General features: G+C 40.7%; 1 protein-coding gene across 1 annotated transcript in view; it reads right to left on the reverse strand.

Annotated features, from left to right (window-relative positions):
* Positions 1-16,252, reverse strand: part of FYB2 (FYN binding protein 2) — a 107,397-nt gene that overhangs the window by 17,555 nt on the left and 73,590 nt on the right. The window contains exons 15-16 of the mRNA XM_064279952.1: positions 8,722-8,750; positions 6,257-6,317 (exon numbers count right to left, since the gene is read on the reverse strand). Coding sequence (XP_064136022.1) covers positions 6,257-6,317; positions 8,722-8,750 — 90 coding nt within the window. The remainder of the gene's footprint in view (positions 1-6,256; positions 6,318-8,721; positions 8,751-16,252) is intronic.

Here is a 16,252-nt window from a genome sequence, read left to right on the forward strand (position 1 = left end):
CCCACGCCGCCCGTGGAACCGGCTGGTCCCCCTCCCGGGGTTAGTTCAGGGGGGTGGAGCAGGTCTCTGTGCTTGTGCCGTACCTGACTGGTACGCTGGCTCCAGGCTCTGGAAACTATCGCTGCTTCCCCGTATTAGTTCGTTCTCCGTCTCTAAATCCGTGTTTGTTGTTCAGGGTTCGTAGATTGTTATGTATGTGATCGATTCACTTGTTTTTCCGTGTCTTTGTTGTAAGAGGGATCCGAGGTAACGTCTGCCTAGTCCGCCATCTTGGCTCCGCCCCCCCTAAATATTTTTTTAAAACAAGGAAATGAAAAGCATAAAATTTAGGAGAGGGGTTACCTTTGGGGAAAGGCAGCAAGATAGGAAGGGGGAGGTGCACAAGGAAGAGAGGGCAAGGTATTGGTTATGTTCTAGTTCTTAAGTTGAATGATGGTTTCAGGAGGATTTTTTTTTAAAAAAATTATGCTTTACAACTTACATATGTTTCATGTTTTCTTTTGATTTTTACAAGTATTATATAATTTATTTTTGGGAAAAAGTATTCATTCTTAACTGTAGCTTGATATTCCAAGGCCCTCCTCCATCTCATGCCAAATTACATTTCCAGCTTGTAACACCCTCTTTCCTGATCACATGCCTTATGGTCCGATGAAATGTCCCAGACACACATGTTTTCCATTTACACTGGTTGTTACCCACCTTAACACCTTCCCTTTCTCTTGCTCCCCAGTCTCTACCTGTCAAAATCTTACCTTATCCTTCCTGTTTCAACTTGTCACAGAGACTGTTCTGATCCCCTATACAAGAGAAATGGCCACCTATACTAAGCTTCCAGATTATTTTGCACATTTTTATACCAGGTTATTCTTTGTTAACTGATTTAACAAACTATGTTTTAGTATCAGGCCAAATGATACAGATCTGAAAGTCACAGTCCCTATCTCAGGAAGTTTCCAGTTTAAGGGAGAAGACAGGCAAGAAAACAGGCCATTACAACTATGAGAAAAATGATCTCAGGGCCTTTCTTCCTAGTCTGTCTTTGTCTAGAAGCTCTGCTGAAACCTATTCAGCACCACAGCAACACAGTTCTCTAGTGACATGTTGGTGGCTGTGGATGAGGTGCATTGGTCAGGAATTGAAGCTGGGTCTCCCGCATGAAAAGCAGGAATTCTAAAAAAAAGGGGTGCTTATCTCAAATAGGTAAGATCAGAGAGGACTTCTTAGAGAAGGTAAAATCTAAGTTCAGTTTTAAATCCTGAGGGATAAAATAGTAGTTAAGCAGGCAAAAAGCATGCCAAAATATGTTACAGGTAGAACCATTCTTTCATTCTTAGTTTAATTCTCACCTCCTTGGAGAGTTCTTCCCCAGCTATCTACCCTAAAATGAGTTTCAACTCCCTCCCAACACATATACCCTATATCCACCTTCTTTCAAAATAGCCTGTTTCAAAGCAACTACATTCTAATGTCCAACTACAGATTTATTTTTTCACTCATTTATTTGCCTCTTCAATCAGCCAGGGGTAGGAACTACATCTATGTTGTTTACTGATTTATATGCAACACCTAGCACAGTGCCTGCCCCATAGTACATGCTCAATAGATTATTTGTTGAATGAATTAAGGAAGTTGCAACAAGATTGAAGAATGCTGGACAGCTTGTTGAATTCAAGGAGCTGAGGATGGATGGAACATAAAAATGGTAGGTGAGTGGGCAGGAGAGTGAGGCGAAGTGGAGAGTTTGTCAAGTGGCTGGATCATGAATGAATTTCACGTCTTCCTAGACAGTTTGTATTTCATTCTGTTGGGCAATGGATAACCACTAAGCATTTTTAAGATGGTGGGTTTTGTGACATGATGACATTTGTACTTTAGAAAGATTGGAGAATAAACTGAAATGGAAGTGAGACAGCAACTTAAGGAGCTGTTATAGTAATTCAGCTGAGGAACAATGATGCCTGAATTGTGGCTGTGGAGTCGGGACGGAAGCAGCCCTGATGGCAAAATGGCTAAACACTCCACTGCTAACTGAAAGGCTGGCAGTTTGAACCCACTACTTGAATTTAGGTTACTATGTGTTTATCAAAACAATCACTAAACATAAAGATTAGAGGAAAGAGACAAGATTTGGATGGGGTGGGTTGAGCAGATGTATTATTATGGGCATTCTGAGTTTCAGTTGTCTGTGGACTTTCAGATTGAGCTATCCATCAGGCTTATTAGCTTTCAGGAGAGAAATCTGATTTCAAAATGCAATTTTTTATATCATCGCCAATAATTATAATTGAAGCCCTGGGTCTGGATGAGATCGTTCTAGAAGATCTTATGAAGGAATAATAGAAGGGAAGTGACATACCAAATATAAGGTACACATAATATTTAAGAGATCAATAGTGGAATTAGAAATCACAAAAAAAATTTAGGAAAAGCAGCCAAAGATGAGGAATTAGAGATAATGACAACATGGAAGTCTAGGCAAAAATTAATATTTTTTTCCTTAGAAGAATGGCATAGTCAACATTTAAGATATTTCAGAGAAGTCAAGTAAGATAAAGTATCCATTGGATTTAACAAAAAGTAATTAATGACCTTACCAAAGTAATTTTACTGGTATTACGTTGTTGTTGTGAGGTGCCATCAAGTTGGTTCCAGCTCATAGTGACCCCCCGTACAACAGAATGAAACAGTGCCCGGTCCTGCGCCATCCTCACAACCTTTGTTAAGCTTGAGCCCGCTGTTGCAGCCACTGTGTCAATCAATCTTGTGGGGAGTCTTCCTTTTTTTCACTGACCCTCTATGAAGCATCATGTCCCTCACCAGAGGCTGGTCCCTTCTGGTAATATGTCCAAAGTGTGTGACACAAAGTCTCACCATCCTTGCTTCTAATGAGCATTCTGGCTGTACTTCCAAGAGAGAGTTGTTCCTTCTTCTGGCAGTCCGTGGTATATTCAGTGTTCTTCACCAACACCATCATTCAAAGGCGTCAATTCTTCTTCAGTCTTCCTTATTTTTGTCCAGCTTTCACATGCATATGTGAGGCAATTGAAAATACCATGGCTTGGGTCAGGCATACTTTAGTCCTTCAAGTGACATCTTTGCTTTTTAACACTTTAAAGAGGTCTCTTGCAGCAGATTTGCCCAATGCAATATGTTGTTTGATTTCTTGACTGCTCCTTCAATGAGCGTTGATTGTGGATCCAAGTAAAATGAAATCCTTGACAATTTCAGTCTTCTAAGTTTATCACGATGTTCCTTATTGGTCCAGTTGTGAGGATTTTTGTTTTCTTTATGTTGAAGTGTAATCCATACTGAAGGCTGTGGTCGCTGATCTTCCTCTGTAAGTGGTTTAAAGTCCTCTTCACTTTCAGCAAGCAAGGTTGTGTCATTTGCATATTCCAGGTTGTTGTTAATGAGTCTTCCTCCAACCCTGTTGCCCCATTCTTCTTCATATAGTCCAGCTTCTTGGATTGTTTGCTGAGCATACAGGACACAACCCTGAAGCACATCTTTCCTGACTTTAAACCACGCAGTACCTCCTTGTTCTGTTCGAATGACTGCCTCTTGGTCTATGCACAGGTTCCGCATGAGCACAATTAAGTGTTCTGGAATTCCCATTCTTCGCAATGTTATTCATAATTTGTTATGATCTGCACAGTCGAATGCCTTTGCATAGTCAATACAACACAGGTAAACATCTTTCTGGTATTCTCTGCATTCAGTCATAATCCATCTGGCATCAGCAAAGATGTCCCTTGTTCCATGTCCTCTTCTGAATCCAATTTGAATTTCTGGCTGTTCCTTGTTGATGTATTGCTGCAACTGCTTTTGAATGATCTTCAGCAAAATTTTACTTGTGTGTGGTATTAATGATATTGTTCAATAATTTCCGCATTTGGTTGGATCACCTTTCTTTGGAATGGGTACAAATGTGGATCTCTTCCAGTTGGTTGGGTGACTACATTATGAAAAGAGAGATGGAGAAGCTCAATCTCATCAGTCAGAACAAGGCCAGGGGCCAGTTTTGGAACAGACCATGAATTGCTCATATGCAAGTTCAAGTTGAGGTTGAAGAAAATTAGAACAAGTCCGTGAGAGCCAAAGTATGACCTTGAGTATATCCCACCTAGCCGACTACATCTATGAAAAGAGAGATGGAAAAGCTCAATATCATCAGTCAGAACAAAGCCGGGGGGCTGACGTTGGAACAGACCATCGATTGTTCATATACAAGTTCAAGTTGAAGAAAATTAGAACAAGTCCATAAGAGCCAAAGTATGACCTTGAGTGTATCCCACCTGAATTTAGAGACCATCTCAAGAATAGATTAGACACATTGAACACTAATGACTGAAGAGCAGATGAGTTGTGGAATGACATCAAGGACATCATACATTAAGAAATCAAGAGGTCGTTAAAGAGACAGGAAAGAAAGAAAAGACCAAAATGAATGTCAGAAGAGACTCTGAACGTTGCTCTTGGATGTAGAGTAGCTAAAGTGAAAGGAAGAAATGATGAGGTAAAAGAACTGAACGGAAGGTTTCAAAGGGTGGCTTGAGAAAACAAAGTATTATAATGAAATGTGCAAAGACCTGGAGATAGAAAACCAAAAGGGAAGAACGTGCTGGGTATTTTTCAAGCTGAAAGAACTGAAGAAAAAACTCAAGACTTGAGTTGCAACATGGAATGATTTCTATGGGGAAAATATTAAACAATGCAGGAAGCATCAAAAGAAGACAGAAAGAATACACAGAATCACTGTACCATCTGGTGAGGTCCATGTGTATCGTCGCCGTTTATGTTGTCAAAAAAGGTATTTGCAATGAAGAAGTCATTGGGCTTGCAAAGTTCTATCATGGGATCTCAGGCATCATTTCTATCACCAAGGCCATATTTTCCAGCTACCAATCCTTGTTTCCAACTTTCACATTCCAATTGCCAGTAATTATCAGTGCATCTTGATTGCATGTTTGATCAATTTTGGACTGCAGAAGTTGGTAAAAATCTTCGATTTCTTCATCTTTGTCCTTAGTGGTTGGTGTGCAAATTTGGATATTATATTAACTGGTCTTCCTTGTAGGCATGATATTATCCTGTCACTGACAGTGTTGTACTTCAGGATAGATCCTGAAATTTTCTTTTTTATAGTGAAAGCGATACCATTTTTCTTCAATTTGTCATTCCCTGCATAATAGACCATATGATTGTCTGATTCAAAATGGCCAGCACCAGTCCATTCAGCTCACTAGTGCCTAGGATATCGATGTTTATTCATTCCACTTCATTTTTGACTACTTCCAATTTTCCTAGATTCATACTTTGTACATTCCATGTTCCAATTATTAATGGATATTTGCAGTGTTTCTTCTCATTTTGTGTCATGCTACATCAGCAGATGAAGGTCCTGAAAATTTAACTCCATCCATGTCATTAAGGTAGACTCTACTTTGAGGAGGCAACTCTTCCCCAGTCGCATTTTGAGGGGCTCATCTTCTGGCACTATATCAGACAATGTTCCACTGCTGTTGATAAGGTTTTCACTATAGCCAATTTTTTCAGAAGTAGACTTTCAGGTCCTTCTTCCTAGTCTCTCTTAGTCTGGAAGCTCTGCTGAAATCTGTCCACCAAGGGTGACCCTGCTGGTATTTGAAATACTGGCGACAAAGCTACCAGTATCACAGCAATACAAAAGCCCCACAGTACAACAAACTGACAAATGTTACGATAAACTGGTATGATAGGAACAGAAATTTAATTGCAGCAAGCTGGGAAGGTAAGTGGAAGATGAGTAGAGGAGATCTTTATTTTTAGCCATTTGGTTGAGAAGCAAAGGACTGGTAACATGGAGAGGGGACACTGAGTTTAAGGATGGTTTCTTTTTTGATAGATTATAGTCATTTAGTCCTTGAGAACGGAAGTTCTGTCAAACAGTGTTTGTTATCCCCAGTGTTGCCTTGGATGTAGGAGGCTACTAAATAAATGTTTGTTGTGTTGAAATGAGTTCCAACTCTATTAGATCCAATGATAAGCAACAAAAACTGATTCCAAAGCTCCAGGGACTTTTGAATCACCTACCATTGTTGTATTATCTATGTCATCGGTTTTTTTTCCCTTCTTAGAGGGCGGAAAATCACAGGTTGACTTTTCATCCAATCTCTAAGGATCTTGAAGAGATAGCCCTCCAACCGTATTTAACAAAACATCAGGAAATGGGTTAAACATTAGTGGGGATGACCAGTGAGCTAAACTGACTTACTTTGACTTTCTTTCAGGAATGTCCACGTCGTCATAGATTATAACTTCCTGAGACCTAAATTCTGGGATCAAGATAGGATTGAAATAGTTCATTAGCGGGTACGGTTTATAAAATCCCCAGCCTTCCAGATTATACACAATCACCTAAATATCCAGGTGCATCCCCAAGCCTGTTTTACTAAAATCTAATCATAAATACAGATAGGCTGGAAAGATCAAAGAACAAAAAGATTCTTCATTTAGGAAGAAATTCAGTTGAGGATTAAAAACATAGTGAGATGTCTGAGTATATCAAACATACACATATATATATCAATTTGATTTTATGCAGATTTCTAGAAAAACCTCAGTTGCTAAAAGAATCATTTTTAGACCAGGTTCCCATCTTCCTGGAACTGGACAAAGATGTTACACTGCTAGAATAGGAGAGACTTTTCTTAATCCCCAAGGGAAAAACAATTTAATAGAAGATTAAGGTTGATCTTTTTTTTTCCATAATTTTTATTTCAAACCGTTAGCAACTGCTCCTGTATGATACTCTTGCATAAAATGGAATGTGGCTTAGTACATAATCATAAGTAGGCATTTTAAATGTAGAATATCCGTATTCCCTCATGCTCTATATAGAATTCCATTTTGGGGGGTAATTCAGCCCTTGAACAAGTTTGAAACCTTCTGGCATAATTATTCATAAGCATTAACATTGCTTTAATTGTTTTCCAATACCATTAACTTTGAATGAGGTACAATGCATGCCTATTCAAAGTGGTTTTATTATTATTTTTTTTAAACACATGCCAAGTATATATTGGGAGACTTGTGATTTTTATCAGGTACATATAATTTTTGTTATGTAGCTCAACAAGCTCATTTGTGGAATATAATGTACATTTGAATTGCCAAGCCAGAATGAAATCAAAGTAGCCACCATGGGTGGAGCCCATAAACAAAAACTGACAAAGAATAAAACACATGGCCCTCTTTTACTGACAAATTCCATTTACTAAACATGTATTGAGATCATACTACGTGTCAAGTGCGATGCTAATTTATGCACTACTGTTTTAATGGCAAAGCAAACAATATTCAGATGATCTACCCTTGATTCAATTACTGTGCAACATGATCATGTTGAACTTACTATATCTTAATTAGGGTGACCTGGCTATCAAATCCTTCAAGAAACTATGTGGTTTAATGTGAAAAGCGTGGACTTTGTAATCAGACAGGCTTGGGTAAAAATCCCAGATCACTCAAATACAGGTAGTCCCTGACTTAGGATGGGGTTCTCTTCCTACGACTCCGTGGTAAATCGGTTCTGACATAAGTCGAATGTCCCATTTTTTTTTTTTTTAGTTTTCATTATTATTACCTTTTTTTTTTTTTAAATCAGTATCTGTATAAATCTGATCTTTATTTGTCTTTGGGGGTTGGAAACATTACCTATAAAGATATATTTTAACATTGTATATAGTACATATGGAAATGCTGGTGGCGTAGTGGTTAAGAGCCAAAAGGTCAGCAGTTCGAATCCACCAGTAGCTCCTTGGAATCCCTATGGGGCAGTACTACTCTGTCCTATAGGGTTGCTATGAGTCAGAATTGCCTCAACGGGAACAGGTTTGGTTTTTGGTTTTTATAAAAAAAAAAAACTGACAGTCGTAAGTGTGGTTTGTCCTAACTTGAATACATTGTAAGTCGGGGACTACCTGTACAGTCTGTGAGTCCTAGAGCCTCCCTAAAAAGGGCCTAAGGTGCACCTGACCCAAGCCATGGTATTTTCAATCACCTAATATGCATGCAAAAGCTGGATGATGAATAAGGAAGATCAAAGAAAAATTGATGCCTTTGAATTATGGTGTTGGTGAAGAATACTGAATATACACCATGGACTGCCAGAAGAATGAACAAATCTGTCTAGGAAGAAGTTCAGCCAGAATACTCCTTAGAAGCGAGGATATCGAGACTTCATCTCACATACTTTGGACATGTTATCAGGAGGGACCAGTCTCTGGAGAAAGACATCATGCTTAGTAAAGTAGAGGGTCAGTGAAAATGAGGAAGACCCTCAACAAGATGGATTGACACAGTGGCTGCAACAATGCACTCAAACGTATCAATGATTGTGAGGATGGTGCAGGACTGGGCACTGCTTCATTCTTTTGTACATAGGGCAGCTATGAGTCGGAACGGACTCGAAAGCACCTAACAACATCAACATCTATTTCTCTGGGTTTTTAAGAGGAATGCATCTACCACAGGACCTGGTATATAATAGGCACTCGAGAAACGTTATTTATCTTCCCTAAAGTGAGAAATACTGTCGTGAAATAATATATCTTTATTTTCATGTATCAATTCTTCATTAAATGTGGGAAGCAGGGAGGATGACCATTTCTCTTTCCCTACCTCCGAATATACCAATTCTTAGTAATACTGTGCCAGCAACAAGCAAATGCCACTTACCTAAATCAGGCAGCGAGATGGAAAATTCACTGTTGATTGGCAAAAGACATGAAAGTGTTAGGGAAAAAAAGCCATGTCCAGACAGATTAGTTGATACATCTCAAATAACATATTGATTACTTGGTGTCTCAATACAGACATGTGCTTTTAGGGAAAGCAAACCTCTCCTGTAGCTTTGTTCTGATCACCCTCCCTACACTGTCCTTTGATGGGCTGGCTTACCCCCAGTAACTGCCCATACCCCCTCTTCCTAACTTGACAACCTCAGGCTGCCCCACAAACCTACCTTTCTCCATCCACATAATCCTAGATGCCAATTAGCTAGTGAGATACATCCCGTGTGGGGTAAGTATTGATGAGTGAGAACAAACCTAAAGATTAATTAAGAGGGACCCTCTGGAGACAATGCACCCAGCCTCTGATATCTAAATGAAAGGAATGAGTTAAGGTGAGAATTCCTGACCAGGTAGAAAGAGAAAATGGTAAATTACTAAGTGAGAGAGAATATTTGGCCCAGGTAGATGGTTGGGTGTTCTTCGAATCTCACAGTTAAGGAGATCACATGGAAGGAAGTGTGATGTGGCAGGAAAAACCCCATGTATTTTAACATTATTTGAAGTTCAGTCCTACAGGTATTTTTGGAGCATCACCATGGACCAAGGCAATGTACTGGGTATGTAAAATGATCAGGGTTTTTGCCCTGAAGCAGCTTGAGGCTTAGTGAGGGAGACCAAAAATAAACTAATATAATACTCTATGATAAGAACATAATATAGGAATGTCCAGAGGAACAGCACCTTAGGGAAAATTAGCTAACCTTAAAGTCTCCATTTTTTTATTTCTACAGCTAGTCCAGCACCAATCTTATAGGGTTACCGTTAAGATTGAATGAGCATACCAAGTGAATGTGCCTGGGACTGACATGCCATTCTATGACCTTTGCTGTTACTGTCTATAAGAGGAGACTGAGTGTTGCTAGGCTGTAATATGCAGGATGGGGTAGAAGAGAGAACGTGGTTATTGGAGTCAGGCAGAGCTGAAACTGACTCTCAGTTCTGCCACTTACCCACTACGTGCCCCTGAGCAAATCACATAACTTTGAAGCCTCAGTTTTTTCATCTGTAAAATGGCGGCACAAGTTTCTACTTCAATGAGCTAGTGTGAGAATTAGCTGGAACACATGTGAAGTACTTAGTATACTCCCTGCCATCATCACCTGGTTAGCACTTACCCTTTGGATCTCTGCTCAAGGGTCATTTGACCTAGGAAGGTATTCTTAACACCAATCCTTTATTCCATTTTAAATTGAGTCAGAGTGCTGATAGATTCTCTTTAAATTTAAATTCACAATACTTCCTTCCTCTAGATTATTTATTCATTCAACAGATATTTATTGAGTGCCTACTATATACCAGGCACTGTTCTAGGGGCTGGAGATACAGCAGCAGACAATACAGTCAAAATGGAGTTACAGTCTAGTGGAGTGAGATACATAGAAAAAATAGAAAGAAATTTGATATTTGTCCTAAAAGCCATAATAGTATGGAAATAAATGGTATATCATATAAAAAATATATGATCATAAGTGCAATAGACAAAAGTTGAGCAGAGTAAGGGGAACAGGGAGGGCATGAGGTGGGGGTTGGTTTTCCATTTGTCTTAACGCTGGGTTCTCTAGAGAATTAAAACCAGTAAAGTGTATAAATATATATATAGAGAGAGAGATTTATATCAAGGAAATGACTCATGCAGTTATAGAGGCTAGAACATCCCAAGCCCGTGGATCAGGATATAGGCTTCTGATTCATGTAGCTGCAGGGGTTGACAAATCCAAGATTGGCAGGTCAGAGAGCAGGGCTCTTGCTTACAGGCTGCGAAGATTGATGAATCCCAAGATCAGCAGGCAAGAGATCACAGGTAAGGGGCTAGCTCAAGTCCAAAGAACCAGAGGTCAGACTAACAGGAACCAGCTGCAGGATCCAAAACCAAACCCAGTGCCGTCAAGTCAATTTTGACTCATAGCAACCCTATAGGACAGAGTAGAACTGCCCCATAGAGTTTCCAAGGAGCGCCTGGAGGATTCGAACTGCCGACCCTTTGTTTAGCAGCCATAGCACTTAACCACTAAGCCACTAGGGTTTCCCTGCAGGATCCAGTGTGAGCAGGATCCCATGAGCCTTGCCAGAATGTTTACTGATATTTGATCCAGGCCACACGCCCAAGGAAACTCCCTTTTAACTGATTCACTACTTACAGCAGATGCCATCCTGGAAGTGATCACAACACAACGTCATATGACTGCCAAACCACTGAGAATCATGGCCCAGCCAAGTTGATATACAACCATAACCATTACAGTCCACCCCTTGTCAACCTGGCACATGTACACATCTCCTTAAACCATAATCTCCGAATAAGGACAATTATAAAGTCTTACTTGCACCTAACATGATAGAATGAACACACATACAACCAAAAATGCACTAGCCCTGTTTACATCTTATAAGTGAAGAAAACAAAAATATCTGATACACACATACAAAGCAGAAATACTTAAAACAATTACAGTCCTTGTTTCTGCATCCGGTCATGTGGTCAGAACTGGTATTTAGAACTATCTATTTACACCACCCATTCCATATTCCCTTTGCCCTCAGCAAGCACTTCAGCTGGTCATGGTTCTTTGCCTGGTGGGGTGACCTAAACCTTCATTCCTGAATGGTTTGGTCTATTAGTAGTCATGTCAGAGTTGGGTTGCTATAGTTTTCCATTGACTTTAATCACAGGACATGGTAGTAGTAAGAGACTTCCTAAGAGATCTCCTGGATTCTAGACATACTCTTCTTTACCTCCATTGTGTAATATCAATAAGATTTCCTCTTGGGAATGAGGATCATCACACTAGCCAGTATGGTAACTCTCTTCTTTGCCTATTGATTCAGAGGCATAAGGAGCCCAAACTGACGAGGTGGCATTCTTAGCTTCCAGTTCAATGGAATCAGTGATGTGTCTCCATGGAGGTGGAATCATTCTTCTCTTTGGAAATAAGACTTCTAGACCTGCAGAGCGTAACGTTGCAGGGACAGGAAGCAAAAATCCTGCCAGTGGGTAACTATGGGTAGTAGTGAGTGGTGCCACTCCCATTTCCAGCCTTTGATTCATAGACCCATGAATCATGGCTATGGGAGACACAACACCATATATTGGATGCTGGTTTACAGAATATACAGCCTCCTGGAGAACACTGTCCCAACCCTGCAAGGTATTGCCACTTAGCTGGCACTGTAATTGTGTTTTTAGAAGGCCATTCCATCATTTTATCAAACCAGCTGCTTCAGGATGATGGGGAACATGGTAAGACCAGTGAATTCCATGAGCATGGGCCCATTGCTGCATTTCATTTGCTGTGAAGTTAGTCCCTCGATCCAAGGTGATGCTGTGTGGGATGCTATAATGGTGGATAAGGCACTCTGTAAGTCCATGGATAGTAGTTCTGGCAGAAGCATTGTGTGTAGAGAAGGCAAATCCACATCCAGAGTTAGTGTCTATTCCAGTAAGAACAAAACGCTGTCCTTCCCATCCGTGATGGAAGTGGTCTAATGTAATCGACTGGCCACCAGGTTGCTGGCTGATCACCTTGAGGGATGGTGCCATACTGGGGACTCAGTGTTGGTCTCTGCTGCTGGCAGATTGGGCACTCAGCAATGGCTGTAGCCAAGCCAGCCTTGGTGAGTGGAAGTTCTTGTTGCTGAGCCCCTGCATAACCTCTGTCCTTGCCACCATGGGCACTTTGTTCATGAGCCCACTGAGCAATGATGGGAGTAGCTGGGGAAAAGAGGATGAGTGGTTTCTACAGAACGTGTCATCCTATCCACTTGATTGTTAATATCGTCCTCTGCTTAGGTCACCCTTCGGTGAGCATTCATATCAGACACAAATATCTTCACTTCTTTGGTCCATTCAGAGAGGTCTATCCACATACCTCTTCCCCATTCCTCCTTGTCTCCAATTTTCCAATCATATTCCTTCCAAGACCCTGACCATCCAGCCAAACCATAGCCACAGCCCATGAATCAGCCATTTCTCCTTCCAAGCAAAGTGAACAACCAGGTGCACTGCTCAAAGTTCTTCCCTTTGGGAGGCTTTCCCTGCACCACTGTCCTTCAGGGAGGTCCTAGATAGGGGCTGTCATGTTGCCACTGTCCACTTCTGTGTGGTGCCTGCATATTGCACAGAACTGTCTGTAAACCAGGCATGAGTTTTCTCTTCCTCAGGCAACTGATCCTAAGAAACTCCCCATGAGACCATAGGTGCTGACTGGGAGATGGAAGTAATGTGACAGGAGTAGAGACCATGGGCATTTGGACCACTTCCTCATGCAACTTACTTTTGCCTTCAGGTCCTGCTTGGGCCTGATCTCGTATATACCACTTCCATTTAATGATGGAGTGCTGCTGTGCATGTCCAACTTTATGAATCTGTGGGTCAGACAACACCCAATTCATGATGGGCAGCTCAGGCCGCAGAGTGACTTGGTGTCCCATGGTTAAGTGTTCATTCTCTACCAAGGCCCAATAACAAGCCAAAAGCTGTTTCTCAAAAGGAGAGTAGTTATCTGAAGAGGATGGCAGGGTTTTGCCCCAAAATCCTAAGGGCCTGTGCTATGATCCACTAATAGGGGCCAGCCAGAGACTCCATACAGCATCTCTATCTGCACTGACACTTCTAGCACCACTGGATCAGCCAGATCATATGGCCCAAGGGGCAGAGTGGCTTGCACGGTAGCCTTAACCTGTTGCAAAGCCTTGTCTTTTTCTGGGCCCTACTCAAAACTAGCAGCTTTAAGAGTCACTTGATAAAGAGGCCAGAGTGGCATGCCCAAATGAGGAATATACTGCCTCCAAAATCCAAAGAGGCTGACTACGCATTGTGCCTCCTTTTTAGTTGTGGGAGGAGCCAGATGCAATAACTTTCCCTTTACTTTAGAATGAATATCTCGACATGCCCCACACCAGTGGACTCCTAGAAATTTCACTGAGGTGGCAGGTGCCTGAATTTTTGTGGGATTAAATTCCCACCTTCTAGTATGCAAATCCCTCATGCGTCTGCCAGTTTGTCACACTGTGGGGGCTTGCATGTTGCTGTGATCCTGGAAGCTATGCCACCAGTATTCAAACACCAGCAGGGTCACTCATGGCAGACAATTTTTCAGCTGAGCTTCCAGACTAAGGCAGACAAGGAAGATCAACTGGGAAGTCTACTTCTGAAAAGACTTAGACAGTGAAAACCTTATTAATTGCAGTGGAACACTGTCTAATACAGTGCCGGAAGATGAGCCCCTCAGGTTGGAAGGCACTCAAAATATGACTGAGAAAGTAGAGTAGAGTCCTCAGAGTAGAGTTGACCTTAATGACATGGATGGAGTCAAGCTTTCAGGACCTTCATTTTCTGATGTGGCATGACTTAAAATGAGATGAAACAGCTACAAACATCCATTAATAACTGGAACATGGAATGTATGAAGTATGAATGTAGGAAAACTGGAAATTGTCAAAAAATGAAGAGGAATGCATAAACATTGATATCCTAGGCATTAGTGAGCTGAAATGGACTGGTATTGGCCATTTTGGATCAGACAATCACATGGTCTACTATGCTGGGAATGACAGCTTGAAGAAGAATGGTATTGCATTCATCATCAAAAAAAACATTTCAAGATCTATCCTGAAGTACAACGCTGTCAGTGAGAGGATAATATCCATACACTTACAAGGAAGGCCAGTTAATATAACTATTATTCAAATTTACACACCAACCACTAAGGCCAAAGATGAAGAAATTGAAGATTTTTACCAACTTCTGCCGTCTGAAATTGATCAAACATGCAATCAGTATGCATTGATAATTACTGGTAAGTGGCAAAGGTTGGAAACAGAGGGACTGGTAGTTGGAATATAAGGCCGTGGTGATAGAAGCGTTGCTGGAGATTGCATGATAGAATTTTGCAAGACCAATGACTTCTTCATTGCAAATACTTTTTTCAACAATATAAACGGCAACTATATGTGTGGACCTCACCAGACGGAATACACAGGAATCAAACTGACTGCATCTGTGGAAAGAGATGATGGAAAAGCTCAGTATCATCAGTCAGAACAAGGCCAGGAGCTGAACTTGCTCATATGCAAGTTCAAGTTGAAACTGAAGAACCAGCCCATGAAAGCCAAAGTACAAACTTGAGCATACTCCACCTGAATTTACAGGCCATTTCAAGAATAGTTTTGATGCACTGAATACTAATGACTGACGACCAGATGAGTTGTGGAATGACATCAAGGACATCATACATGAAGAAAGCACGAGGTCATTAAAAAGACAGGAAAGAAAGAAAAGACAAAAACGGATGTCAGAAGAGACTCTGAAACTTGCTCTTGAATGTCAAGTAGCTAAAGCAAAAGGAAGAAATGATGAAGTAAAAGAGCTGAACAGAAGATTTCCAAGGGTTGCTCGAGAAGACAAAGGAAAGTATTATAATGATATGACTAAAAACCTGAAAATAGAAAACCAAAAAGGAAGAACGTGCTTGGCATTTCTCAAGCTGAAAGAACTAAAAAAAAAAATCGCAATATTGAAGGACTCGACAGGGAAAATATTAAACAAGGCAGGAAGCAACTAAACAAGATGGAAGGAGTACACAGAGTCTGTAGACTGAAAAGAATTGGTCGACATTCATCCATTTCAGGAGGAAGCATATGATTAGGAACTGATGGTACTGAAGGACAAAATCCCAGATGCACTGAAGGCATTGGCAAAAAACAAGGTTCCAGGAATTGATGGAATACCAGTTGAGATGTTTCAACAAACAGATGCAGCGCTGGAAGTGCCCACTTGTCTATGCCAAGAAATATGGAAGACAGCTACCTGATCAACTGACTGGAAGAGATTCATAGTTATGCCTATTCCCAAGAAAAGGATGCAACTAAATGAGGAAATTATTAAAAAAAAAGTCATTAACATCACATGCAAGTAAAATTTTGCTGAAGATCATTCAAAAGTGGCTGCAGCAGTATATTAACAGGGAACTGCCAGAAATTCAAGCTGGATTCAGAAGAGGACATGGAAGGAAGAATATCATTGCTGATGTCAGATGGATCATGGCTGAAAGCAGAGAATACAAAAAGAGGTTTACCTGTGTTTTATTGACTATGCAAAGGCATTCAACTGTAAGGATCATAACAAATTATGGATAACATTGGGAAGAGTGGGAATTCCAGAACACTTAATTGTGCTCATGAGGAACCTGTACATAGATTAAGAGGCAGTCATTCAAACAGAACAAGGGGATACTGCATGGTTTAAAGTCAGGAAAGGTGTGCATCAGGATTGTGTCCTTTCACCATACCTATTCAATCTGTATGCTGAGCAAATAAGCTGAGAAGCTGGACTATATGAAGAAGAATGGGGCATCAGGATTGGAGGAAGACTTGTTAACACAGATGACACAACCTTGCTTGCTGAAAGTGAAGAGAAC

This window comes from Loxodonta africana, chromosome 3, assembly GCF_030014295.1.
Source record: "Loxodonta africana isolate mLoxAfr1 chromosome 3, mLoxAfr1.hap2, whole genome shotgun sequence".
NCBI lineage: Eukaryota > Metazoa > Chordata > Mammalia > Proboscidea > Elephantidae > Loxodonta > Loxodonta africana.